The 23,379-nt window shown below is 47.2% G+C and overlaps 1 protein-coding gene across 5 annotated transcripts in view; it reads left to right on the forward strand.

The window, feature by feature from the left end:
- Positions 1 to 16,314, forward strand: part of PEMT (phosphatidylethanolamine N-methyltransferase) — a 96,451-nt gene extending 80,137 nt beyond the window's left edge. For all 5 annotated transcript variants that reach the window (XM_084641285.1, XM_084641284.1, XM_084641283.1 and 2 more), the window contains 2 exons: positions 10,562 to 10,636; positions 12,381 to 16,314. In XM_084641285.1, coding sequence (XP_084497411.1) covers positions 10,562 to 10,636; positions 12,381 to 12,435 — 130 coding nt within the window. In that variant the 3' untranslated portion in view covers positions 12,436 to 16,314. The remainder of the gene's footprint in view (positions 1 to 10,561; positions 10,637 to 12,380) is intronic.
- Positions 16,315 to 23,379: the final 7,065 nt, after the last annotated feature.

The following is a 23,379-nucleotide window of genomic DNA, read 5'->3' on the forward strand; positions in this document are numbered from 1 at the left end:
CTGCCTCTCAGAGCTAGCTCTTCGATTGCGATGTAAACTGACCTTCCCTTGGGAGTTGGCATGGGGCTCTCTGGCTTTGAGCTGGGCAGGAGCTGACTTCCCCTCCTGCAAAATAATTTTGTTATTTCTAAACTTATTCCTGTTCCACACTGGGACAAAACTGAGACCTTCTGATATTTTCCATAGAGAGAGAGAGAGACCCCAGAACAGCCCATTGCTCTGGGCACTCACCTGGGTGATAGGAGACTGGGGGATTAAGTCCCTGCTCTTGAACCTGAATCTCTTACATACCAGGGGAGTGCCCTAACTCTGGGCAAGTGGCTGTTCTGGGGTTTTGACCAGAAATACTGTCTTGGACCCAAGAAACTCCTACAGTCCTGCATAAAGTTTTGGTTTGGACAAACTGGCCTTTTCCAACTGTTTTGTTGAAAAATTCCCACCAGCTCTATTTCGACTCCTCAGCCTGGCCTGCCTAGATAAGTGGATGCTGGCATTTTGTGCCCACTCTCTCAGGCAGAGACTTGGGATGAAGATAGATACTGGCCATGTTTTTCTAAGAACATCCTCTTGCCAGTCAGGCTATCTGCAATACATTAAAAGACTGGTATTGGCTCTGGTCCTTCTCTTTATGGACACTTAGATTCATAGATATTAAGGTCAGAAGGGACCATTACGATCATCTAGTCCAACTTTCTGCACAACACAGGCCACAGAATCTCACCCACCCACCCACTCCTGCGAAAATCTCTCACCTATGTCTGAGCTATTGAAGTCCTCAAATCGTGGTTTAAAGACTTCAAGGAGCAGAGAATTCTCCAGCAAGTGACCCATGCCCCATGCTACAGAGAAAGGCGAAAAACCTCCAGGGCCTCTTCCAATCTGCCCTGGAGGAAAATTCCTTCCCGACCCCAAATATGGCGATCAGCTAAACCCTGAGCATATGGGCAAGATTCACCAGCCAGATACCCAGGAAAGAATTTTCTGTAGTAACTCAGATCCCACCCCATCCAACATCCCATCACAGGCCATTGGGCCTATTTACCTTGAATATTTAAAGATCAATTAATTGCGAAAATCATGTTATCCCATCATACTATCTCCTCCATAAACTTATTGAGTCTAATCTTTAAGCCAGATAGGTCTTTTGCCCCACTGCTTCCCTTGGAAGGCTGTTTCAGAACTTCACTCCTCTGATGGTTAGAAACCTTTGTCTAATTTGAAGTCTAAGCTTCCCAATGATCAGTTTATATCCATTTGTTCTTGTGTCCACATTGGTACTGAGCTTAAATAATTCCTCTCCCTCTCCGGTATTTATCTCTCTGATATATTTATAGAGAGCAATCCTATCTCCCCTCAACCTTCTTTTAGTTAGGCTAAACAAGCCAAGCTCCTTGAGTCTCCTTTCATAGGACAGGTTTTCCATTCCTCGGATCATCCTAGTAGCCCTTCTCTGTACCTGTTCCAGTTTGAATTCATCCTTCTTAAACATGGGAGACCAGAACTGCACACAGTATTCCAGGTGAGGTCTCACCAGTGCCTTGTATAATGGACACTGGCAGCATGTGCGGAAGGACCCAGACAAGATTAGTTGGTCTGTCCTGTCTAATGCTGCTATGGCAGAGCCTGCAATGCAAGAGGTAGAGCCTGATTTTATCTGCGTCCTGAAGTACACATGACGGGAGTAGGGCTGAAATACTCTGTTTTCACAAGAACGTTGACTCAGACGCCTGGAGGAGTCAGTGGGACTCAGTGAGATTGCCATGAAATTTGAGGCCAGGCAGCAGTTGCTCTTCCCTGTGTGCAAAATCATTTAAAGAAAACTGTTGGCAGCCAGCCACTTCCCCATAAGAAGGGCAGTCGGTGTCTTTGTAGCCTTTCTTTGGGGTGCATAGAATGCACAGTGCACTTGTTCTGTCTGTGGGGTGGGGGGGCGTTGTACTCCAAACAAAAAAAGATCATTTTTTCCCTGCAAACTGAGGGGGAAAAGAATTGTGTGTCAAACAAATAATTTTGTCCAACCGAAAATGAAGTTTCTTTTTTTTCTGAAAAGAAAGGAAAATTTGAAACAAAAAGGTGAAAAATTGAAACGTTTGATTTCCGAAAGTCGGAATGAAAAGTCATTTAGATTTTTGGAGGATTTTTGCTTGTTTGGTTTGTTAGTTTGTTTTTGGTTTTTTTGGTATTGAAACAATTTGACAAATTTGACACAAATTTGCAAAATCTTTCACTTGACCTGACTCTGCATTTTTCTGGGGAGAAAGAAGTTTAATCTGAAAAGTTTTGTCCAGCTGTACAATAGACTGATTAGCAGAGTCTGCTTAGAATCATAGAATATCAGGGTTGGAAGGGACCTCAGGAGGTCATCTAGTCCAACCCCCTGCTCAAAGTAGGACCAGTCCCCAACTAAATCATCCCAGCCAGGGCTTTGTCAAGCCTGACCTTAAAAACTTCTAAGGAAGGAGATTCCACCACCTCCCTAGGTAACGCATTCCAGTGTTTCACCATCCTCCTAGTGAAAAAGTTTTTCCTAATATCCAACCTAAACCTCCCCCACTGCAACTTGAGACCATTACTCCTCGTTCTGTCATCCGCTACCACTGAGAACAGTCTAGATCCATCCTCTTTGGAACCCCCTTTCAGGTAGCTGAAAGAAGCTATCAAATCCCCCCTCATTCTTCTCTTCTGCAGACTAAACAATCCCAGTTCCCTCAGCCTCTCCTCATAAGTCATGTGTTCCAGTCCCCTCATCATTTTTGTTGCCCTCAGCTGGACGTTTTCCAAATTTTCCACATCCTTCTCGTAGCGTGGGGCCCAAAACTGGACACAGTACTCCAGATGAGGCCTCACCAATGTCGAATAGAGGGGAACGATCACGTCCCTTCATCTGCTGGCAATGCCCCTACTGTTACATCCCAAAATGCCATTGGCCTTCTTGGCAACAAGGGCACACTGTTGACTCATACCCAGCTTCTCGTCCACTGTAACCCCTAGGTCCTTTTCTGCAGAACTGCTGCCTAGCCATTCAGAACCTAGTCTGCAGCGGTGCCTGGGATTCTTCAGTCCTAAGTGCAGGACTCTGCACTTGTCCTTGTTGAACCTCATCAGATTTCTTTTGGCCCAATCCTCCAATTTGTCTAGGTCCCTCTGTATCCTATCCCTACCCTCCAGCGTATCTACCTCTCCTCCTAGTGTCATCTGCAAACTTGCTGAGGGTGCAAACCACACCATCCTCCAGATCATTTATGCAGATATTGAACAAAACCGGCCCAAGGACCAACCCTTGGGGCACTCTACTTGATACCGGCTGCCAACTAGACATGGAGCCATTGATCACTACCCGCTGAGCCTGACAATCTAGCCAACTTTCTATCCACCTTATAGTCCATTCATCCAGCCCATACTTCTTTAACTTGCTCGCAAGAATACTGTGGGAGACCATGTCAAAAGCTTTGCTAAAGTCAAGGAACAACACGTCCACTGCTTTCCCCCCATCCACAGAGCCAGTTATCTCATCATAGAAGGCAATTAGATTAGTTAGGCATGACTTGCCCTTGGTGAATCCATGCTGACTGTTCCTGATCACTTTCCTCTCCTCTAAGTGCTTCAGAATTGATTCCTTGAGGACCTGCTCCATGATTTTTCCAGGGACTGAGGTGAGGCTGACTGACTTGATTTGATTTTTTTTTTTTTTTTTTTTTTAGTATTGTCAATTAACTTTCTTTCTAAAGTTGCTCAAACCAACAAGTCTTGTTACTGCTGATAATCAGTGGCTCGAAAAGTATCCTAAGTACATTAGCAAAAAGAAAAGGAGGACTTGTGGCACCTTAGAGACTAACACATTTATTTGAGCATGAGCTTTCGTGAGCTACACAGCTCACAAGCTGTAGCTCACGAAAGCTTATGCTCAAATAAATGTGTTAGTCTCTAAGATGCCACAAGTCCTCCTTTTCTTTTTGCGAATACAGACTAACATGGCTGCTACTCTAAGTACATTAGGTTGGTACAGTCCAGCGTAGGGACTCAAGTGACAATCCCTACATTACAGAAGCCATGGTCATGCTAAAGCCAAAACATACTACCTATATTTATAGGTTCTCACCCTTCTGTTACCACATAAATCTGTTAAGCTTTCAGTAGGAAATGTGTAACTTCCACATTGTAGCTTTTCCATGCCTGAGTCAAGCAGCCACCTAAATGAAGTGTTAATTATTTAGGGAATGTTTTGTGTATCCTTTAAAGGGAAATGTTTTAACACATGGTAACGAGCCTTGTAAATCAGTGCTGGAACTGCGGCCAAATGATACAATTAGAGCTCTCACTGTCAACAAATGATCATGTAAATTTGTTCTCTCTGATATGAATCAATAAGGAGACCTGAACAAGCATGTGTTAATATGGGGTTGAGCGGTGGGGAAGCTGCCACATAATCCTAATGAGGAGGGGGGATTGTAATGATATAAGTATGATAGTGTAATGATATTATAGTATGATATAAAGCTCTTGATCTGTGGAAATCAATCTGTAGCTCTAGCAATCAAGAATGGGCTAGACCTGGTTACAGCCCAGTGCATTAGCAGGGTTTGCAGTCAGAATTGCAAGATCCTCTTCATTCCTCCAGGGCATTATTAGAGACGAGGTGATTCTGGGCATGGGGCTAGAGACAGAGAGCTTGTCTACAGGAACAAGTAGGTTGCGGCAAGATGGGGTGTGAATCTACCCCACGATAGCCTGCTGCTCACTAACTATCCACGTGAACCCTGCTAAAGTGCGTTAAGAGTTTGTTAATGTGCTTTGATTTAGTTTTCTTTGAAACAGGACTAGATCAAAGCACATTAACAAACTCTTAATGTGCGTCAGCTAGAGCAGGTTAAATTCACGCCCCAGCTTACCACCACCTAAATGTTCCTGTAGACAAGCCCAGAGCCTCCTGTGGCTTCAGCTGACCAATCTGGATGCAGCATTGGGGTGTCTGTCCAACCTGCTGGAGAACTACCCTTCCCGCCACTAGAACTTCGGGCCACCATTGTAAATTAAGTCCTGAATCTGTCTGACTGCTGAGTCTGCAGCTGTGTTCCCAGGCAGGCGGTCAGATGCCATGGTGATGGGCATGGTATGAATGCCCAGATAGACGGTTAGCGAGGTCTTGGGAAGCCCCGTATTTTGGATGTGTGTCTGATTTCTGCACTTCACTCCCCAACTTTCCTCCTAACCTCACTCTCCCCAATCACCTCTCTAACTGCTGTCTTCATCTCATCTCTTCTCCGGGCCTTACAAGATGGCCCCTGGGGCTGGAGCCACCTCCCTCTTCTCAGATGCCAAAAGCTCTCCTTCCCCTCTTCATACCGTACTGTGTTTGGGGTGGTGTACAGCATGTTTCTCAGTCATAGTTCAATAAATGAACTCGTGGCTTTGCTGGGGCTGAGACTTGAGCCCCGAGACTCGTGCTTTTCATAGATTTTTAAGGCCAGAAGGAACCGTTGTGATCGTGGGCGCCCTGTCTATACTAGGACACTTGACCAGTAGAGGAGTACCATCATACTAGCCTGGCAAAGCACTCCTAGGGTGGATGCAGGTATCCTGGCAGTCCCGCCCCCACCCCCTCCAAACGAAACAAGCTACACCGGCAAAGTTTGCTATTATAACTACATCTGCCCATGGGACTTCTACCAGCACAGTGATATCGGTCAGAGCTCACAGCTCTTCATGCCCCTGAGTGACCCAGCAGGACTCAGTAGTGTAGACGTAGCCTACGTCTGACCTCCTCCATAAGACAGGCCTTTCTGGAAAGGCAGGCGTGTTTCTAGGCGTGACAAGGAAAGCGTGCACACCTCGCCCATTGGTGAGTGTGTGTTACCGGCCCCCTGTTGTGCCCGATCCGCAGAGGATACAAGTCTGTGAAGCCTGGCCTCTTAAACTCAAGCTGCAGCAGCTCGTGCTTTTAGCTCTGGAAGTTCCCGGTTCAATCCCTGGTTTGTTAGCCAAGAAGGCAGCTGTCACGCTGACATCTTGCCTGGCTACCGCTGTGTCTTGTACCACAGTCCCTGTGCGATCCTGGTTTGCCCACCGTCCCTGTCAGTCTCTCTGAGAATAGTCTTTCTGCAGATTCTATGCACGAACGCTTGCCAGGCAAATTGCTTTCGTGACCCTTTTTTTCTTCTTCTTTAATTAACAAGAAGGGAGCAATTGCCACTTGTCTGCACAGTCAACAAGGAGGAAAATATATTCAAGGCTGGAGATGAGTAAATTACACTTGTTGTGCCTTATCTCTTCAGCCCTGAACAGCAAGTGGGGTGCAGAGGCTGTTTGACTATTCATAACTCTGGTTTTATAGACTGCCACGGGCAGCCATTGGACAGTCTCTAACGTGAGATGGAGAAGCGGTGGCTCTTCCCCGCCTTGCTTTTGATTCTTCTTCTCCCTGACGTCTGTCGTGTTCTCAGAAACAAAAATAGCGTCTCGCACACGCAGTCGAGTGTGGCGTCTTTCCCGACGGAGAAGAGACGGGACCTCGCTCTGACAACCATGAAGAATAGTTTTGATGGACGCAGCAGCTGTCTTACTCCCAAACTGATTGACACCGAGGCTGTGATTTTTCAAAAGTGGGGGGCCAGAAGTTAGCCCCCTAAATCCCTATTTCAGCACTTAAATCTGTGGCTTGATCGTTAATAGGGCCACGCACCCAGCAGCTGCCACTTGTAACTGATTTAGGTGCCTAAATGTGGACTTGGGAGCCTAACGTTAGCCACCCTATTTTGAACACCTTAGCTAGCCTACGGTGTTACCACGCTGAGGGCGTGTCGACACTGCTGGCAGACCTGTGACCGCAGCTATAGGTGCCAGCTTCCCCCGCCCCCATGCCAACCCCTTCCCCCAAAGTCCCCGCCCCAACTCCCCTCCCTGCCCCTACTGGACCCCCTCCCCAAATCCCCGGCCCCGCCTCCTCTCCTGAGCAGGCCGCGTTCCCCCTCCTGCCCCCTCCCGCCCAGCACTTGCTGGGAGGGGAAAAGCGGTGCCCTTGCGGAGAAGGTGGAGGCGCTGGGGAGCGGGGAACACCCACCAATTTTTCCCCATGGGTGCTCCAGCCCCCGAGCACCCATGGAGTCGGCGCCTATGACCACAGCACATGTAGGCAGCCCCAAGCTAGTTTCAGCCTAGCTCACTCAAATGACAGTAGCAGTGAAAACATAGCAGCACGGGTTGTACAAGCCCCCGCAGGGCCCTGGGTTTGGACTTGAGTGGCTAGCCCATTGTAGCACCTGTGTTGCCAAGGCTTCCCATCGATGGTTATTCAAGCTTGATCGCTCACAGTTAGCTTGGATATATCTACACATGCTGCAGTCACGCCTTGATTGTAGTGTAGACATACCTATAGGGTGAAATCCTGCCCACCCTGGAAGTCAGCAGCAAAACTCCCATTGATTCAAAGGGCCTGGCCTTTCATCCGTTGTCTCATTTAAGTCCTGGGTTCAAGTAAACAGTCACAGATTGGACTGCTGCCGTTCACTACATGCAGTGAAATCTTTTTTGGATCAGGAGGTGAATGGAATACTTCAGTTCCAACTCTCTTGCCTCACTGTCTGTGATCCCAATATTTTAAAAAAAAAATCCCGCACCTCCTTTCATGGGCTGGGTATCTGCTGTACCCAGCTTTGCTTGTTTGAATTGCATGTGCATCTCTACAATCTAATATTACAATAACTGGATACTATCAGGTGCTGCTATGAACGTCATTCATTCATTTATCTCTGCATGGTGACCCATTTCTGAAGGACAAAGCTCAGCTCGAGCCGGAAGGGGGAAATTGGCCATGTTCACCTTTTAACTAAAACATTTCTAAATGGATTTAAACACAAACACAATCATTTCTTGGTCCCCGTTCACTAAATGTACCTCACTACAAGAAACCAAAGCTCACAACACCCTTGAATGGTAGAATCCACAGCATGCCGGCAGGAGCTGAGCTGTCTAGAAGAACAGGCTCCCCACTGGTAAACTGAGAGTAAACAAAAAGTTCCGAACACCCGTGTTTAAATTCAAGCGGTGTTGGAGGAGAACCAGACGGATGAGCCATTTACTTTGGGAAGCGTTTTTGGAAGACTCAGGTTGAGCTTTGGGGCAGATCCCCAGGGGCTATAAAGCACCAGAGTGGTCACTGATGCTTTGCTGATGTACACCAGCTGATGATCTGGCCTTTTTCATGCCCACCACTGGACTTTCCCAGCAGTTAGTCACAGCTTTCCGGTCCCTGATGGAACTGCAGAATATTGCATGTGAAACCTTATGTCGTCGTTACGGTAGTACCAAAAACAGCTAAGAGCTTTACAGACAAGTTAGAAGCTAAGCTCCCAACCCCAAAGAGCTCACAATCTATCCAGATCAGGTCTCACATCCTTTAAGAATAGTCGTGCAATTTATATGGGTGGTGGCAGTGTGCCTCTAATCTCTACTCTGCCCTCATACACATGTGATTTAGCTGCTAGAAAGACTCCCATGATTCACTGCTGTCTCTTCTGTAATACACATCAGCCTTTATTTGATGGGGGACCAATAGGATTTTTGCTTGTTTGGTTCATTAGTTTTCAATAGGTTGAAACTCTTGGGTGGGCGGATTTGGAGGTGAGGTTCATCTGGCTGTACAGTACCTACATGATCCATTTTGATGGGCATAAGAAAGATGTAAGTGGCAGTAGGGGGATCTATCAAAGCCAGCTGGTCCCCTTGTGAAGCCTACTTTAACTTGAAGGAACAATGGAACAAAGTTGGTTGACTGATCTGTCTCCACTTAAATGGATTTTGAAATAGCCTGTTTACAACTCCCTGGCCTGTGATCACCTCTGTCAGTTATCCTAATAAGATTGCTAGTTGCCAGGAGACGTGAAGTTTCATGATGCACCAATTGTAATGAAAGAAGAGATGAATCCCAAACAGTAATGTTGGAACCCAGCAGAATATGATCATCCATTTTGTTAGGGCAGATAGGAGCAGCTAGAATCTAACCTCCTTGGGCTTTCTTTCATCAGGGGTTTTGTGGCAAGCTGGCTGATTGAAATTCCTCAGAACTACAGCATCTTTAAACACTCTCTCCCCCTCCTCCCCCCCCCCGCCCCACTCAGACAAGATATGACCATAGAACCCTTATTTGACTCACTGGGGAGTGAGGCGCTCATCAAATCAAAAAGGTTGTAACATGTAACATCTCAAAATTACAGCTGCCAGCTGTAGCGTGATTGCAATGCTGTACGAGTGGTGAACAGCTTTTCAAGAGCAGAGGATAAAATACTTAAAGACAATCTGAGTCCCAGTGGAGAGGGTTTTTTGAATTACTGCACCATGGAATTACAGTATGTACAGTGCATAGCATCAGTTTCTTCTTGTCCTTCATACCACTGCAAAGCGATTTCCAATAAGGCATCAGGACGTGAAAGGATTTTGACTTGTTCTTCATCAGCATCACATTCGTGATGTGATTTCTTTTTTCTTTTTCAGGAAAAATGGCCCAGACAACTGGTCATTTGTAAGACTGGTGTTCGTAAAATCGAGGTTCTGCTTTTATTATTATTTAAGTGTTTTGCTGTAGCATCTAGACTCAGATCAGAACCCCTTTGTGCTGGTGTTGTATGGACACATAATGGAGAGACGGTCCCTGCCCTGAAGAGCTTACAATCTAAATGGGCAAGGCTGAGGCACAGAGAGATTAGGGATGGGAATTTCAAATGTGCCAAAGTGGTTTAGGAACACAAATGCCTTTGTTCCTTTCAGTGGGACTTGTGCACCTAAGTCACATAGGTGCTTTGGAAAATCCCACTCTAAGTGACTGAATGGGACCTTCCTAATTCATGACCGTTTATTGTAACTGCTTGAATAGAGCCACACAATAGAGTGTTTAGAAAGGCCCTGGGTGTCCTGTGTTACACCTGTGCCATCAGCCTGTGTTCTAACCATTTCAGTTAGGTATTTCAATCCCATCAAAGCAGAAGTCCCCATCCTTGGGAGCAAATGTCCTTAGGTTGGTCTGGCCGTCATTGTACACACTAGCGGTATTTCATCTCCCAGGAGCTTCTTCCCTCCTGGGTCTGTGTGCATCAGACATTTCCTTTATGGTGCCGGGGCTCCATGCCACAGTCTTATGTAACAGAGTTTTCAGCTCTTACATGGCCTTATAATCTCAGGAGTTATCTTCCAAGTAGCAGCATTGTCAGCACAAACATAGTTAGCTTACCTGAAAGAAGCTGGTCAGGAAATAACCTTTGCCAAGTGACATCCGATGCATCCAATGAAGTGGCCTGTAGCCCGCGAAAGCTTATGCTCTAATAAATTGGTTAGTCTCTGAGGTGCCACAAGAACTCCTGTTCTTTTTGCAGATACAGACTAACACGGCTGCTACTCGGAAATCTGTCGAAGTTTGCATTCAATACAAAACAATAACGCTTGCCCTTTGTTTATTTAAGACGGGCATGCTCTCATGGAGTACATCGTCCCCATGTTACTAACTTACTTACTAACCCATGTTACGTAAGGCCAGTGACTTACCTGATCTTTCGCTTCTCTCTTTTGAAAACAGGCATGCGAGCCCAGCTGGCCTTTTACTGACAGCTGTAGTGGCGGTTTCTTATATGATTGCAATGCTGTATGAGGGGTGAGTAGCTTTTCAAGAGCACACAATAAAATAATTGGAGACAAAGCCAGAGTCCCAGTGGAGCAGTTATTCCAGTTAGCCCATCATGGAGAAAAAGAATGTTTGTTTATTTTTTTCCCAGTCCCCTTGGTAATGGACAGATTTAGGTTTTAAGACGGCGCCTAAGGAAAAAGGAGACTAGGTATTTTTAATGGCCGTCTCTGTCTTGAATTTACATGGCAACGACAATAAAGAAGTCCACAGGCGTAGAATGGGTATCCTGACAGTGCACTGCAAACACTAGTTTACATTCTGTAATTCCTTTTATGGGTTCTTCTGATCTTTTGCACTGCACTCTCCAGGCCCATGCTGAATGTGGCTGCCTGGAATATCCACCAGAGGCATCAATTGTACTTTAGAAGTGACACGTATTTCAAATGCCCTTAAAGGTGATCTGCAAAGGATGAAAGTGGGAGGTTGGGCGTTTGCTTCTGAGGAATAAAAGAGAGCCTGAAAAGTGAGGGGCTTAGTGCCCTAAAGTTTTGTTTCTCACTTGATTGTTCATTTTTCTTTACTTTCATGTTTGTCTTAAAGGGGAGCAAGGATAGATTTAAAGGGCTGGATCCTCCTTTGGCCATACTGCCCACAGCTTGAGCCAGAGCACGTGCACACAAAGGAGGCTTAGAGCTCACCTCTGTGCGGCCCTCATCCTGCTGCGGCTCTGGGCAGAGCCAGTCCGCCTGCACCAGGTTAGAGCAGCCTTGAGGACTGCTCTCATTTATGTCAGCAGCTAGTGTTCCAAAGAGGCTGAAAAGCCCAGGGTTTGCATAGCCCATGATCGTATTTTGGCCACACCCCGCTTCCCAAGCTACACTAGCAGTCAGGAGAGGGTTGTGCAGGAGCCCTTGTGCCCACTCTGTGCCACCAGAGGATCACCATTCCCATGGGGTGATCCTTCTGGGACTGGACAGCAGGCTTTAGGGCAGGAATATGCCTGCAGTGCAATGCAGTGCCCCTGAGAACTTAGCCCAGGCTCTGCACTTCGAAGCAGTCTCATTTGTCTCCCTACGGGGTGAGCCTCTTGCCTCCCCACAGTCAGGGATTCTGGGTATTTCCCAGGGTGGGTGGTCCTAGGAGCTGTCATTAAAGCTGGATGGATTTTGAAGACCTCCAAGTCTTGTCTCTAGCTGTCATTGTCCATTCCCCCTTTGCACACATCAGCGGTAGCTGTAGCGGGACATTATTGAGCCTGCTGCAGAGGGAGCTGGCAGCCTCCCCTGAGGCAGCGAGGGGCACCTTTGCAAAGCACTGGCGGAGGGTGCCGGGGGCATAAAGCTACATTCACACCCTGGGCCTTGTTTTGTCACAGACTTGCATGCTGCAGGCAACAGTCACCATCACTAGATGAATCACACAATCACACATGGGGAGAAGGGGCTGGAACCTTGCTCCTAAAACAAAGGCTAAAGGAGAACTTGGTTAGCTGATGCTAGTAGCAGGTCCCATACTCTCTCTGTAGGCCTGGCCACTAAGGGTTAGTAGTACATATACCTACAAAGCCAGTGCATTAGAGAGAGCCGCACACTGTGCTGCCTTCCAGCCGCTAGGTATGGGAATTACTGGGACTGCTGTATTGTTTCTTGCTCCTAAGCAGAATCTCCCTGATCTCTAGGTGTTAGGAGGGGACAGGAGCAGAGATCCTGGTATCAGTTTAATGGCACACAGTTGTCTTTAATTTTTTTCTACCTTTCCCCACCCCCAACAGACCCTTCACAGAAGAAATCTATCAGCAGAAACGGAAGGCGGCAAAGAACAAATAGCAGCAGCAGGTGTGTTTGCAGAGAACTGAGGAGAGAACAGGAGCTGGGAGATTTCAATGAGGGGAGTCGGTCTGCTGGGCCATTCACCTGTGCGAGATAATTTGACGGGAAAAGAGAACTCAGCCTGCTGTCTAATTATGCCCTTCCCCAAGCTTTGCATTCGCTGACTCTTTCTAATCCCTCACTCTAGTTCTCAAGAGATTTTCAACTTCAAACCCCCACAAAATCCAGCTAGGAGGGTTTCTTCACAATGAGTTTTGTTCCCACTTCCTAGTTGTTTCCAAAGCAGCCAAGGCTAAAGTGTTTTGATTATAGGCTTGAACATGAAAGAAAGGCAAAACCGGCGGGGAACCTTGAAGTTAAACGTTTAACCTCTATAAATCCGCAAGAAAAACCCAGCTACTGCATGAGGCCAGGCTTCAAACGTAACAGGTAAAGCCATGCCTGACTGCTCCTTTGCAAGTGGAGATCAGGTCATTCCAGACACACATTTGCACATGCTTGTGTTATAAAAATTTAGCCCAAGCGGCCTGTTTTTTAGACTTGCATGTGTAACGGCCTGTTCCAAAAGGCTTGTGCAAGTACCTGACTGGTCTGCATGTGCAGTTACTGCCATTGAACCTTTTGCTAGTCTTAAATTCACCAAAATTTGCTCGAGATTTTCAAAAGTGACTAGTGATTTTGGAGGCCACCATTTTTGGATGCCCAGAGTGAGGCATCTTAAAGGGCCTGATGGTCAGGAAGTGCTGAGTGGCCATCCGGCCCCCTCAACGTGCCTCAAGTTGGGCACTCAAAATCACTAGTCATTTTTGCTAGTCTTGGCCAAAGTTCACTTAAGCTTCCAGCCTACTCTCTAGCATCAATGCGTATCAGATTAGACCTCCCACTGGTCCCACAAAGCATGCCTCATCGCAGCCAAAGGGAGCCATGCGAAAAACGGGTCTCCAAAGAATTGTCCCTTTTTGACTTGCAAACACCGGAAGTCGGAGAATCCCAGGATCTTGGTGTGGATCTGAGGGGTGCTCAGATGGTGGTGATGTAACAGTCTTTTTTATTTTTCTCTCTTTTGTGAGACAAGTTTCTCGGGTTGCTCCACACCCAGCTTGGTTTGCTGGTCCTCTGGGTGTGTGATTTGTCCATTTTCCCTTTGAAATGTATCTTGCTAATTAGCCAAACAAACCCCGTCCTTCCAATTAATTGTACCATGACAGTTGTAACAATCAGAGAAACAGCCAGAATAAGAGAGCTAAAAGCACTCATGGGGACCCACAGTGTAGCTTAGTCTGCCCCTTATGTCTCCTCCTTTTGTCCTGGCTCACAAAATCTGCAGCAGATACACAAAGAAAGTAGCCAAGAAGAAGGAGATTATCTCGGAGGACTATCATGCAGCAGCTTTCAACCTTTCTCCCCCGCATCTTGGGAGGAAGCAAAACCAGATGTTAGAGACCAGCAAAACACAAGCCAGCTGTATTTTCTAACTAAAGGGCCCATGAAATAGTAAACAGGGCCTTGAGGGGACATTTGTAAATAGTTTCTTAGGACAGCAGTCGCCTGTTCCAGCTGATCTTTCATGCAGATGTCCCTGGAATGAGACTGTTAAGTAGAGTGACTTTCAAAAGGCTGTACAGTATTGATGTCCGAAGTATTCAGCTGACACTGTGCACTTTTAATACGGTGCATTTAATCTAGGCATGAGCTGTAATTGCATTGCTTGAAAAGTCGACACCTCTGAATTTGGCAGGCATCCCGGTTTCTCTAAATCCTGTGGTGACTTTGCAAATAGCCTCTATTGTGAAGGAGCGTGAAACACATCATGACTTCGCCAGTCAGTTGGGCAGAAGTTCCACCCTCGCGGATCAGCTGGTGTCCCACAGAAGGTGGCGCTCTGCTGTGTTTGAACGAACTCACCCAACAACGGAGGAGGAAGGGGAGGGGTCTGCAAAGCACTGGGATCATGTGACACATCCCAGGGGAGAAGGGTGAGAGAGAGCACCCTGCCATGAGCGTATTTCACCAGGGGGAAATAATGCAGGCACCTCCGGAAAGGGAAGATGGCAGTGTTGGCGGGGGAGTAGTGCAAGAGGCTGGCAATCGGGGCTCCTGAGTGCCTGAACTCTGCCACTTGCTCAGTGGAAGTTAGGCATCTAAATACCTTTGAAGATCTGGGCCTTAGGGCTCAGTTAGAACTGTTGAGCCCTGGTAACTCCAGTTGCAATCTAGGGGAGCTGCAGGTGCTCAGCCCCCCGACCAATCGTGGCCTGTGCCTCCCATCGGTAACGCTGACCCTTCCCTCACAGGGCTTTTGTGAGGCTTAATTTAAATTAATGTTCGGAAAGCGTTTTGAGATGTTGGGCTGGAAGGTGTCATGGAAGGGCACTGTGTCAATCTGGAAAAGGGTTCGTGCAGAGAATAGAGCCCTGATTCATTGTAGTCTCTGTTGAGCTGCCTTTTGGCTGTCTCATGCCCTGTCTTTTTGTTCCACTCATCGATTTGCTACATCTTTATTGAAGGGAGTGATTGATGGCAGTGTAGGGACAGTGTCTACTTGTTTGGTGCTTGATCAAAGGGCAGGCAGGGTTCACTGTGCAGAGTGAAAGCTCATCAGACCCGCTCATCTCTCTCTCTCTCTCACTCACTCACACTCCCACAAACACACACATACACACATTCTCTTTCTCTGCTACAAAATGTTGTACCCTGGATGAAGCAAATGACCTCAGACAGTGTTGCCGAAGCATGGCGCCCCAAGAGGAATGTTCCACTTTTCCTCCAGTCCTTTCTGCAGAGCGGCTGCATTCCTGACTGCCTTTCCCACTGCACACTGCCGATGCTAATGATCTTTTCATCTCTGTCCCGCTGGGGGTTTTTTAGGTTATCTTTCTTCTTCCCTGTTGTTTTCATTAGCACTGAGCCATTCAGCCATCCCCTCTGCACACCAGGGATTGAAATCTTAGCCCTGGTGTCTAGTTATTCAAAAGATACTAGGGTTCGAATTCATTCTGAATGGGAATGGCGAAGGGTTAAAGCTCCCAGCCTGAGTGAATGATGTTTATGGACTCCTGTGATGGTTAGAGGCACTTTGAGAAGAAAGCCACGTGAAGAGTCAGTTGTAGTGAGAGAATCGAACGCAGCGCGAAGGGGAGCTTGCGTTGTTATTGAGGGGAATTGGGGTTAAAACTAGAGATTGGGAGTTAGGGCTCCTGGGTTCCTAGGATACCATTGACCTACTCCATGATCTCAGGAAAGTCACTTAATCTCTCCATACCTTCGCACCCCCATTTGTGCAGTAGAAGTAATAATAAACCCACTGTCCAGCATTGTTGTGAGTGTTAAGTAATGTTTGTAAAGCACTGAGATCGTTGGCTGGAAAGAACTTCAACACTTGGTATAACTGAGCATGATAATATCCTTAGTAAATTACAGTCATCCTCTTACTCCCTGTATTGTCTGTCATTGTGAGTCTGCTGCCACCCTGGGTTCCTCCTGGATTTCTTCTCTCAGTTGCATCCAAACAGTCTAACATTCACCTGATCTATTTCCTCTGCACATTTCACTTCAAGTCTCTGAAACGCCTCACCTCTCTTTGCTTTTCCTTTCTGAACTTGCTCCAGCCTCCAGGAACCTTTGCGCGGGTGCCAGGAAGGAGGGGGGAAATTGCCATGGCACAAATGCTGTTTTTTCTGCAAATAAAATGAAACCCCCAAACTGTGCCAGATAATGTGTCGCCTACTGGTGGTCCTGTTTCCTCCTCTTGAGTTCACCCCTGTAAACCAGTGGAACGTGCTGTAGCTTTTGCATGGTTGTGATTTGCTCCATTCCCTTTATAAGTCACTGCCCTGATGGTACCAAAAGAGAATTAAATCCGTTTTTGAATCAAAACGTTGTTTGCATCCAATCTGTCCTGCAGACACTGCTTTTCTGTTTCAGAGTTTCAGAACCATTAAGTCGGGGGTGGATTCTGCTTTGTCAGCAACCTTCTTTATAAAGACTTTTGCATAATCTTTTATTTTTAGCAAAGTTTCCACATCCCCTTCACAGCTAATGTTTACAGTCAGATGTTAAAGTGGCCCTGTACCCATAGCAACCAATGAGGAGAAGATACATTATATTCTGCAGACAGTTTATGTCAGAGCTGCTTGTGGTGGCTTCATGTAATTGATATAAACAATCCCACGTATGCGGATGGATAGTTAGGAAAGAATCTTTTCATTTGAAAATACTAAGAAGTAAACATCTAACTAGAATAAAGATAGGGCCTGGTTATTATTTATTTGTATCACCATGGGCCTAGATCCTCAAAGGTTATTTAGCCACCTATTGAAACCAATGGAGCGAGGAGCCTAAATACCTTTGAGGATCTAGGCCATTGTGCCTGGGAGCCTTAGTCATGAACCAGGACCCCAGAGTGTTCAGTGCTGTATTGTCCTGTCACTTCGTCCCTGTTAAGGGTTAGATCAGGGGTCCCCAACACGGTGCCCGCAGGACACCACGCCGCCGAAATGCCACCGCCGAGCGCGGCCACCTGAGAACCCCCAGCCAAAGCGCCGCTGAGAAGCGTTGCCGTTTCTTGGCGGCGAGGCTTCTTTCCGCTGCCGCTTCTCGGCGGCATTTCGGCGACGGGGCGTTTGGCGCCCGCCACAGTCTGTTGGGAATAGGAATGTGCTATTCCCACAGAAAGGTTGGGGATCACTGGGTTAGATCATGTAACCCTTATTCTTGCCGATCGGCACTCAGACATCTGTGGCTGGCCTGGGCCAGCTGACTCGGGCTGTGGGGCTGGTTTTATTCCTGTGTAGATTTTGGGCCTCGAGCTAGCGTCCAAGCTCTGGGACCCTCCCATCTCCCAGGGTGCCCGGAAGTCTACAGGGCAATGAAACAGCCCCACAGCCCAAACCCCGTGTGCCCTAGTCGGCTGCCACGGGCCAGCCACAGGTGTCTAGTTGCTGTGTAGAAATACCCTGATCGCCCTGGTCACGTCAGTGAGGCCAGTCGTGTCAGTGCTCACCATTGGGAGAAAGGGTTGCACAATCTCCTCCTGAGCTGGTACAATCACTGGGGCAGGAGCAGCCCTTGCTTGTGTTTTTGTGCCGCATGCCACACAGTGGGACCCCTGAGCCTGATTTGGGCCTTAGGGCACCATCTCAATACAGAAAAATCCCTTCCACAGCCCCCTGCAGCAGTCAGTGGAGAGACTCTGGGGAGAACAGGGGTAAGCTCTGGATGAAACCACTGGAGCTTAGTCTTAAGCAATCATAATTCAGAGTTTTCTTTAGATGAAAACAAAGAGCGGGGGGGCAAGCAGAGGCTAAGGACGCTTCAGAGCATGGTTTTGCATCCCTGCCCATCCTGGCTAATAGCAGAGTCTTGCACTTAGGACGGAAGAATCCCATGCACCGCTACAGACTAGGGACCGAATGGCTCAGCAGCAGTTCTGCAGAAAAGGACCTAGGGGTTACCGTGGACGAGAAGCTCGATATGAGTCAGCAGTGTGCCCTTGTTGCCAAGAAGGCCAATGGCATTTTGGGATGTATAAGTAGGGGCATTGCCAGCAGATCGAGGGACGTGATCATTCCCCTCTATTCGACATTGGTGAGGCCTCATCTAGAGTACTGTGTCCAGTTTTGGTCCCCACACTACAAGAAGGATGTGGAAAAATTGGAAAGAGTCCAGCGGAGGGCAACAAAAATTATTAGGGACTGGAACACATGACTTATGAGGAGAGGCTGAGGGAACTGGGATTGTTTAGTCTGTGGAAGAGAAGAATGAGGGGGGATTTGATAGCTGCTTTCAACTACCTGAAAGGGGGTTCCGAAGAGGATGGATCTAGATTGTTCTCAGTGGTAGCAGATGACAGAACAAAGAGTAATGGTCTCAAGTTGCAGTGGGGGAGGTTTAGGTTGGATATTAGGGAAAAAATTTTCACTAGGAGGGTGGTGAAACACTGGAATGTGTTACCTAGGGAGGTGGTGGAATCTCCTTCCTTAGATATTTTTAAGGTCAGGCTTGACAGAGCCCTGGCTGGGATGATTTAGTTGGGGATTGGTCCTGCTTTGAGCAGGGGGTTGGACTAGATGACCTCCTGAGGTCCCTTCCAACCCTGATATTCTATGATTCTATTTTATGATTCTATGACCTATCCTCCAGGAACTTCTCTGGTTACTTTTTGAACCCTGTTATAGTCTTGGTCTTCACAACATCCTCTGGCAAGGAGTTCCACAGGTTGACTATGTGTTGTGGAAAAAAAAAACCTTTCTTTTGTTTTAAACCTGCTGCCTATTAATTTAATTGAGTGACTCCTAGTTCTTGTGTTATGAGAAGGAGTAAATAACACTTCCTTATTTACTTTCTCCAGTCATGATTTTATAGACCTCTATCATATCCCACCACTTAGTCATCTCTTTTCCAAGCTGAAAAGTCACAGTCTTATTAATCTCTCCTCATACAGAAGCCGCTCCACACCCCTAATAATTTTTGTTGCCCTTTTCCAATGCCAATATCTCTTTTTTGAGAAGGAGTGACCAGATCTGCACGCAGCACTCAAGATGTGGGTGTACCATGGATTTATAGAGAGGCAGAAGAGGAATGCTTGGGAGTGGCCCTCAAGGAAAGCCAAAGAGCAGTGCGCTGGGCTCATTGCTGTTTTGGGGGAAGGAAGTGGAACTGGGCCATTGCCCCAAGCTGCATTTTAGTCTTGCTAACTCTTGTGAGGCATCTGGCAGTGTGATAGGTACAAGAGCAATCAGCAGCGAGGCTGGCCTTGATTAACTCTCCACCTGTCACTGTGGGGCTGAGCTGATAGACCCCACCTGTGCTGCAGGCAGGTGCAGTCCATTGCTCTGAGGAGAGGCTATCCCTCTCACTGAGCCAATCCCTCCAGCCTTCCCTTAATTAACTGCCCTGCCCCTTGACTGTGTGCTGCACACCTGCTGGCTATAAAGAGAGGAGGCTTGGCCCTGCTCTGTGTTTAACTCCATAGAGATGTGCAAGCAAAGGAGGGACTAAGTGGGAAAATGAGGCCTAGCTTGTTACATATAAGAACAGGGAACTCTGTGAAGAGGGACAGTTTGGGGGTGGGTGAGAGAGAGAGGAAAAGAAAGAGCCGTGCTGGTCAGCTTAGAGCCCAAGGAGCAGAGCAGGGGCCCTGTGTCCGCACACTGTGGAGGGCTTTGCCTGACACTCGGCAGAGCAAAGGGATTGCCCCGCCTGGGTGCATAATGGCAAATGGGGGAAGGGAGCAGCCAGTGCCTGAGAGGTGGAGACGGAGCCCTGTGGATTGTGGACCCCTTCCCATGATCTGGGGCTTGTGCCGAAGGGGCGGGGGTGGCTGAGCAACCCCCATCAGGATAAAGAGCCTGGAGCTTCCCCAGAGCAGCTGAGGGGACGGTTGCTCCTGTCTTGCTGGGAATACTTGTAGGGCTGGCTCAGGGACATAGCTGGGATGCTGGGTCTGGGTGGGAAAAGGTCCTGAAGGAGAAGGGCCCCTGGACTGTGTGCATAATTAGTCAGCTTCTGGTTACTCATTTACAGGGATGCTAATGATACCTGACAGCTCTGCTCTTCTGGCCTATTCAAGACCCAGAGCCAAATCTTACAGCTTGAGACCAGTGCTACCATTGGGTCAGTTAAAATTGGAGTCTTTGCACTAATCTGTGAAACTTCTTTCCCAGTTGGACAGCCCAAAGGCTAAGTCTGATATCGTAGGAGCCGTGTAACTCCATTGGCTTCAGTGGCATGACTCTGAGCTCACACCAGAGTCAGTGTGGGGAGAATCAGGCCCCTGCTTGCTCAGATTGCTTTGCACGACTAAGATCTTCAAGCCCTCACCTCATCCCACCACTAAAAAAAACCAAACAACCCAACCCCATACCTCACCCAACGTGTAAATGCACTGCTCCTGCCACTCTCCACCATGGCTGTTATTACATTTAACGTTCAGCTTCTTGCCATGATCTTTCCCATACCCGGCTATACCTGATGTCTTACACCAATTATCCAGTACTTCCCTTCTTGACCTTTAAATATATGGTAGACATTTTGTTTTTTCACCTACAAATCCTGTCTGGAGTCCTTACCATCCTTCTCTGTATTTTTTTTTTTCTTTCGTTGCTTTAGCCATTTGTGGTGTCACCCCCATGCAGCAGTCAGATGGGGAAAGTACGCTGATGCTAGCTACAAAGGACCCGATTCTCCCATCAGTTTCAGCAGAATCTAAGCTTACTTCTCTCCTTTTTGCCCCTTAAATTAGTTACAAATCCTACTGGTTGCAAAGGCTACTATGCTAATATCACCTATTGCCCTGCTGTCTTCCTGAATCTGCCAATGAACTGTCTGAAACACTAGTTCTGAGAGAGCTGAGCTGCCCTATTTGTGTCTTTGGGGGTGTTGACTCTGAAACCTAACATGTCACCTTACCTTTTCATTTTTTCTTTTTTACTGACCACTTTAAGAGAAATATTCAGCTACTCTAGGCTCGTGGGAGGATCATGGGTTTGTGGGCAGAGTGTGACTAGTGTACACCACCCTGCCCTCCCCCACTCTGACCATTACCCCCCCCCCCAAGGAAAAGGTTCTTAACTACAGTGCAAAGCCATAGCCATTCTCACTTTAGTTTTGCTTGAAAATACAAACAGATCTGATTATGATTTAAAATCAGAATATTCTAAAAGTTGGGGGGGGGGGGTTGGACCTCAGTCAGAACCAGCCCTGTTTGAGGTTTTGCAAAACAACTTCCACCCTTCAGTTAGCCCGTTTTAAATCAAATTCAAGTTACTTTGATGATTCCCCATTTTTACATATCAGTCATGCACCAATTTTGTCCAAAAACAGGGACATAAGATTTGTCTGGTTTATGCTAAACATATCCTGTTTTTTACTACCTCTTCTAATGGCAGTTGGCATTTACTAATATACTCTGCTGTATATTTGGAACTAGTTTTGCCTGCTGTGAATCTGGGTTTTGCAAAAGTCCATGGGTAATTCATAGCCATTGGCTTTACTCCTTTAAAAAAGAAAAGGAGGCTTAAGGTTGTGTTATAACAAAATTCTGATTGGGATCCAAGGTTTGTCTTTTTTTCCAGGCAGGTTATTGCTTAGATTCCATGGGTACCAGCATGGTAAACTCAGGTGTGACTTGGGCGGAATATTCTTTACTACGAAGGCCACAGTGGAAAAACAAAAAACAAAGGCTCCATTTAGAATTTGTGGACAATGTTTGACTTTCAGGGAAGGATTATGAGACTACCCTCGCCATTTCGAAGGAAAGATTTAACTCCTCTCTGATGACCTAGCACAGTGTTTCTGAATTGAAATTACTGGTTTGATGTCATCTCTGTGTCTGGCAGCCTAGTTCTCACTATTAAAACCACCCAGTAGGAGCCAGTAGTTATTTCCTCCATCAGCACGGAAACCTACTTAGAACTAGATTGGATAAAGTGCTAGAAAACAAAACCGGAAGGGAACAATCTTTCAATAACTTGGGGATGGACTAGATGACCTAATAGACTTGGTGCTTTGGGGTAATACAGCATGTCTGAGAGAATGAAATAGTATTGAATTGCTCCTGGGTGACTGAAAGTCCCAGTCTGGCTACTCACACAATAAGACACGTCTTCCCAAGTCTTTGATCCCACGGTGGGAACTTCCACTTTGTTTTGATTTGAGCAACCAAAGCAGCTGATCATACCACTCAAAGATAAGTGGCATGTGGGCTCCCGTCCCTTCCATGACCTCAAAGGCCAGGACTTAGGGGATGCTGTGTGGTTGACCTTAAACTGCACGGGAGATATTTGTTTAGTAAGTCTTGGAGAACACCCAGGGTTGGGTTGTATCCAGCAGCCTCAACGCAAGCCTCCCCATTAGAGTTAGTGAGGTTGATTCTTCTGTCTCTCCCCTACAAGAAACAGCAGGAGAGGAGAGGTGTGCCACGACATTTCATTCCTGGACCGAATGTCCCCAGAGTTCAGGAGGATTGAACGGGCCCAGCTATGTTACAGAGTGACTGTTCAGGGACTGGAGGCACCTGGCCTCTGCTGAGACACTAACCTACAGTTCTTTCGCATCAGGTGACTGTGGCCCAAGCAGGGCACTGCATGTTGTTCTGAAAACCAAAGACAAACCCCCAAGCCCTTCCTAACAGCTCTGGGGCACGTGTGATCAGTTGCTAATGTTTGCTTTGGACCCGCAAGCTGCATTTCGTAGACCGATGGTACTGGGAGAAAGGGCTATCAGGCATTCACCACTTTAAACAAACACTGTTAGCCAGTGCAGCCCTTTGAAGAATAAACATGGGCTGCCAGGTAAATAAACCCTGATCTTCTCATCTGAGCTGGCACGAGTGGAAAATGGTTTAAAAAGAACTAGCATTTACTCTGCAGTGCATCGAGTGCTGCTGTACAGTAATAGTATTTGAGAGGCCAGAGGGAAATGAATGCTTCCCGCTGTTTGCCCAGCTCGACTGCATTTCAGCTCCAAGACTCTGCACCAACATTAGCGAATTCATCCTTATAGCTCCCCTAGAAGTCAGGTTGTGGTTCTGAATCTTGGGGAAACTGAGGCACAACAAAGGGACCGATCTTGCCAATGGTCAGACAGTGAGTCCGTGGCAGATGAGCAATGAGAAGTCCCTGAGAGTGACCCGTGTTTCAGTCCACTAGATCATGCTGCTTCCAAGCTCAGGGGGATGCAGCCGTAACAGCTTTATTAAGAGAGGAGGAATCCTCCTGTGTAGGCAAAAGCATTGGAGTGTTCTCTGTGCCAGGAGGGATCAGTTCTGAACAGTTCTACCCACAAACAGGGCAGGGAGTGACAGTGCACTCAACTAAGGAAACACAAGGTAAAGTCCTTATCAGAGATGGGCCCAAACCAAAACCCTGGGTCCTGAGCCGAGCTCGGATCTGAGTTTGCCGCCCAGGAAATCCGGGGAGGTTCAGACTGAGATCCAGTTTT

Source organism: Lepidochelys olivacea, assembly GCF_965140295.1.
Source record: "Lepidochelys olivacea isolate rLepOli2 genome assembly, chromosome: 10".
Taxonomy (NCBI): domain Eukaryota; kingdom Metazoa; phylum Chordata; order Testudines; family Cheloniidae; genus Lepidochelys; species Lepidochelys olivacea.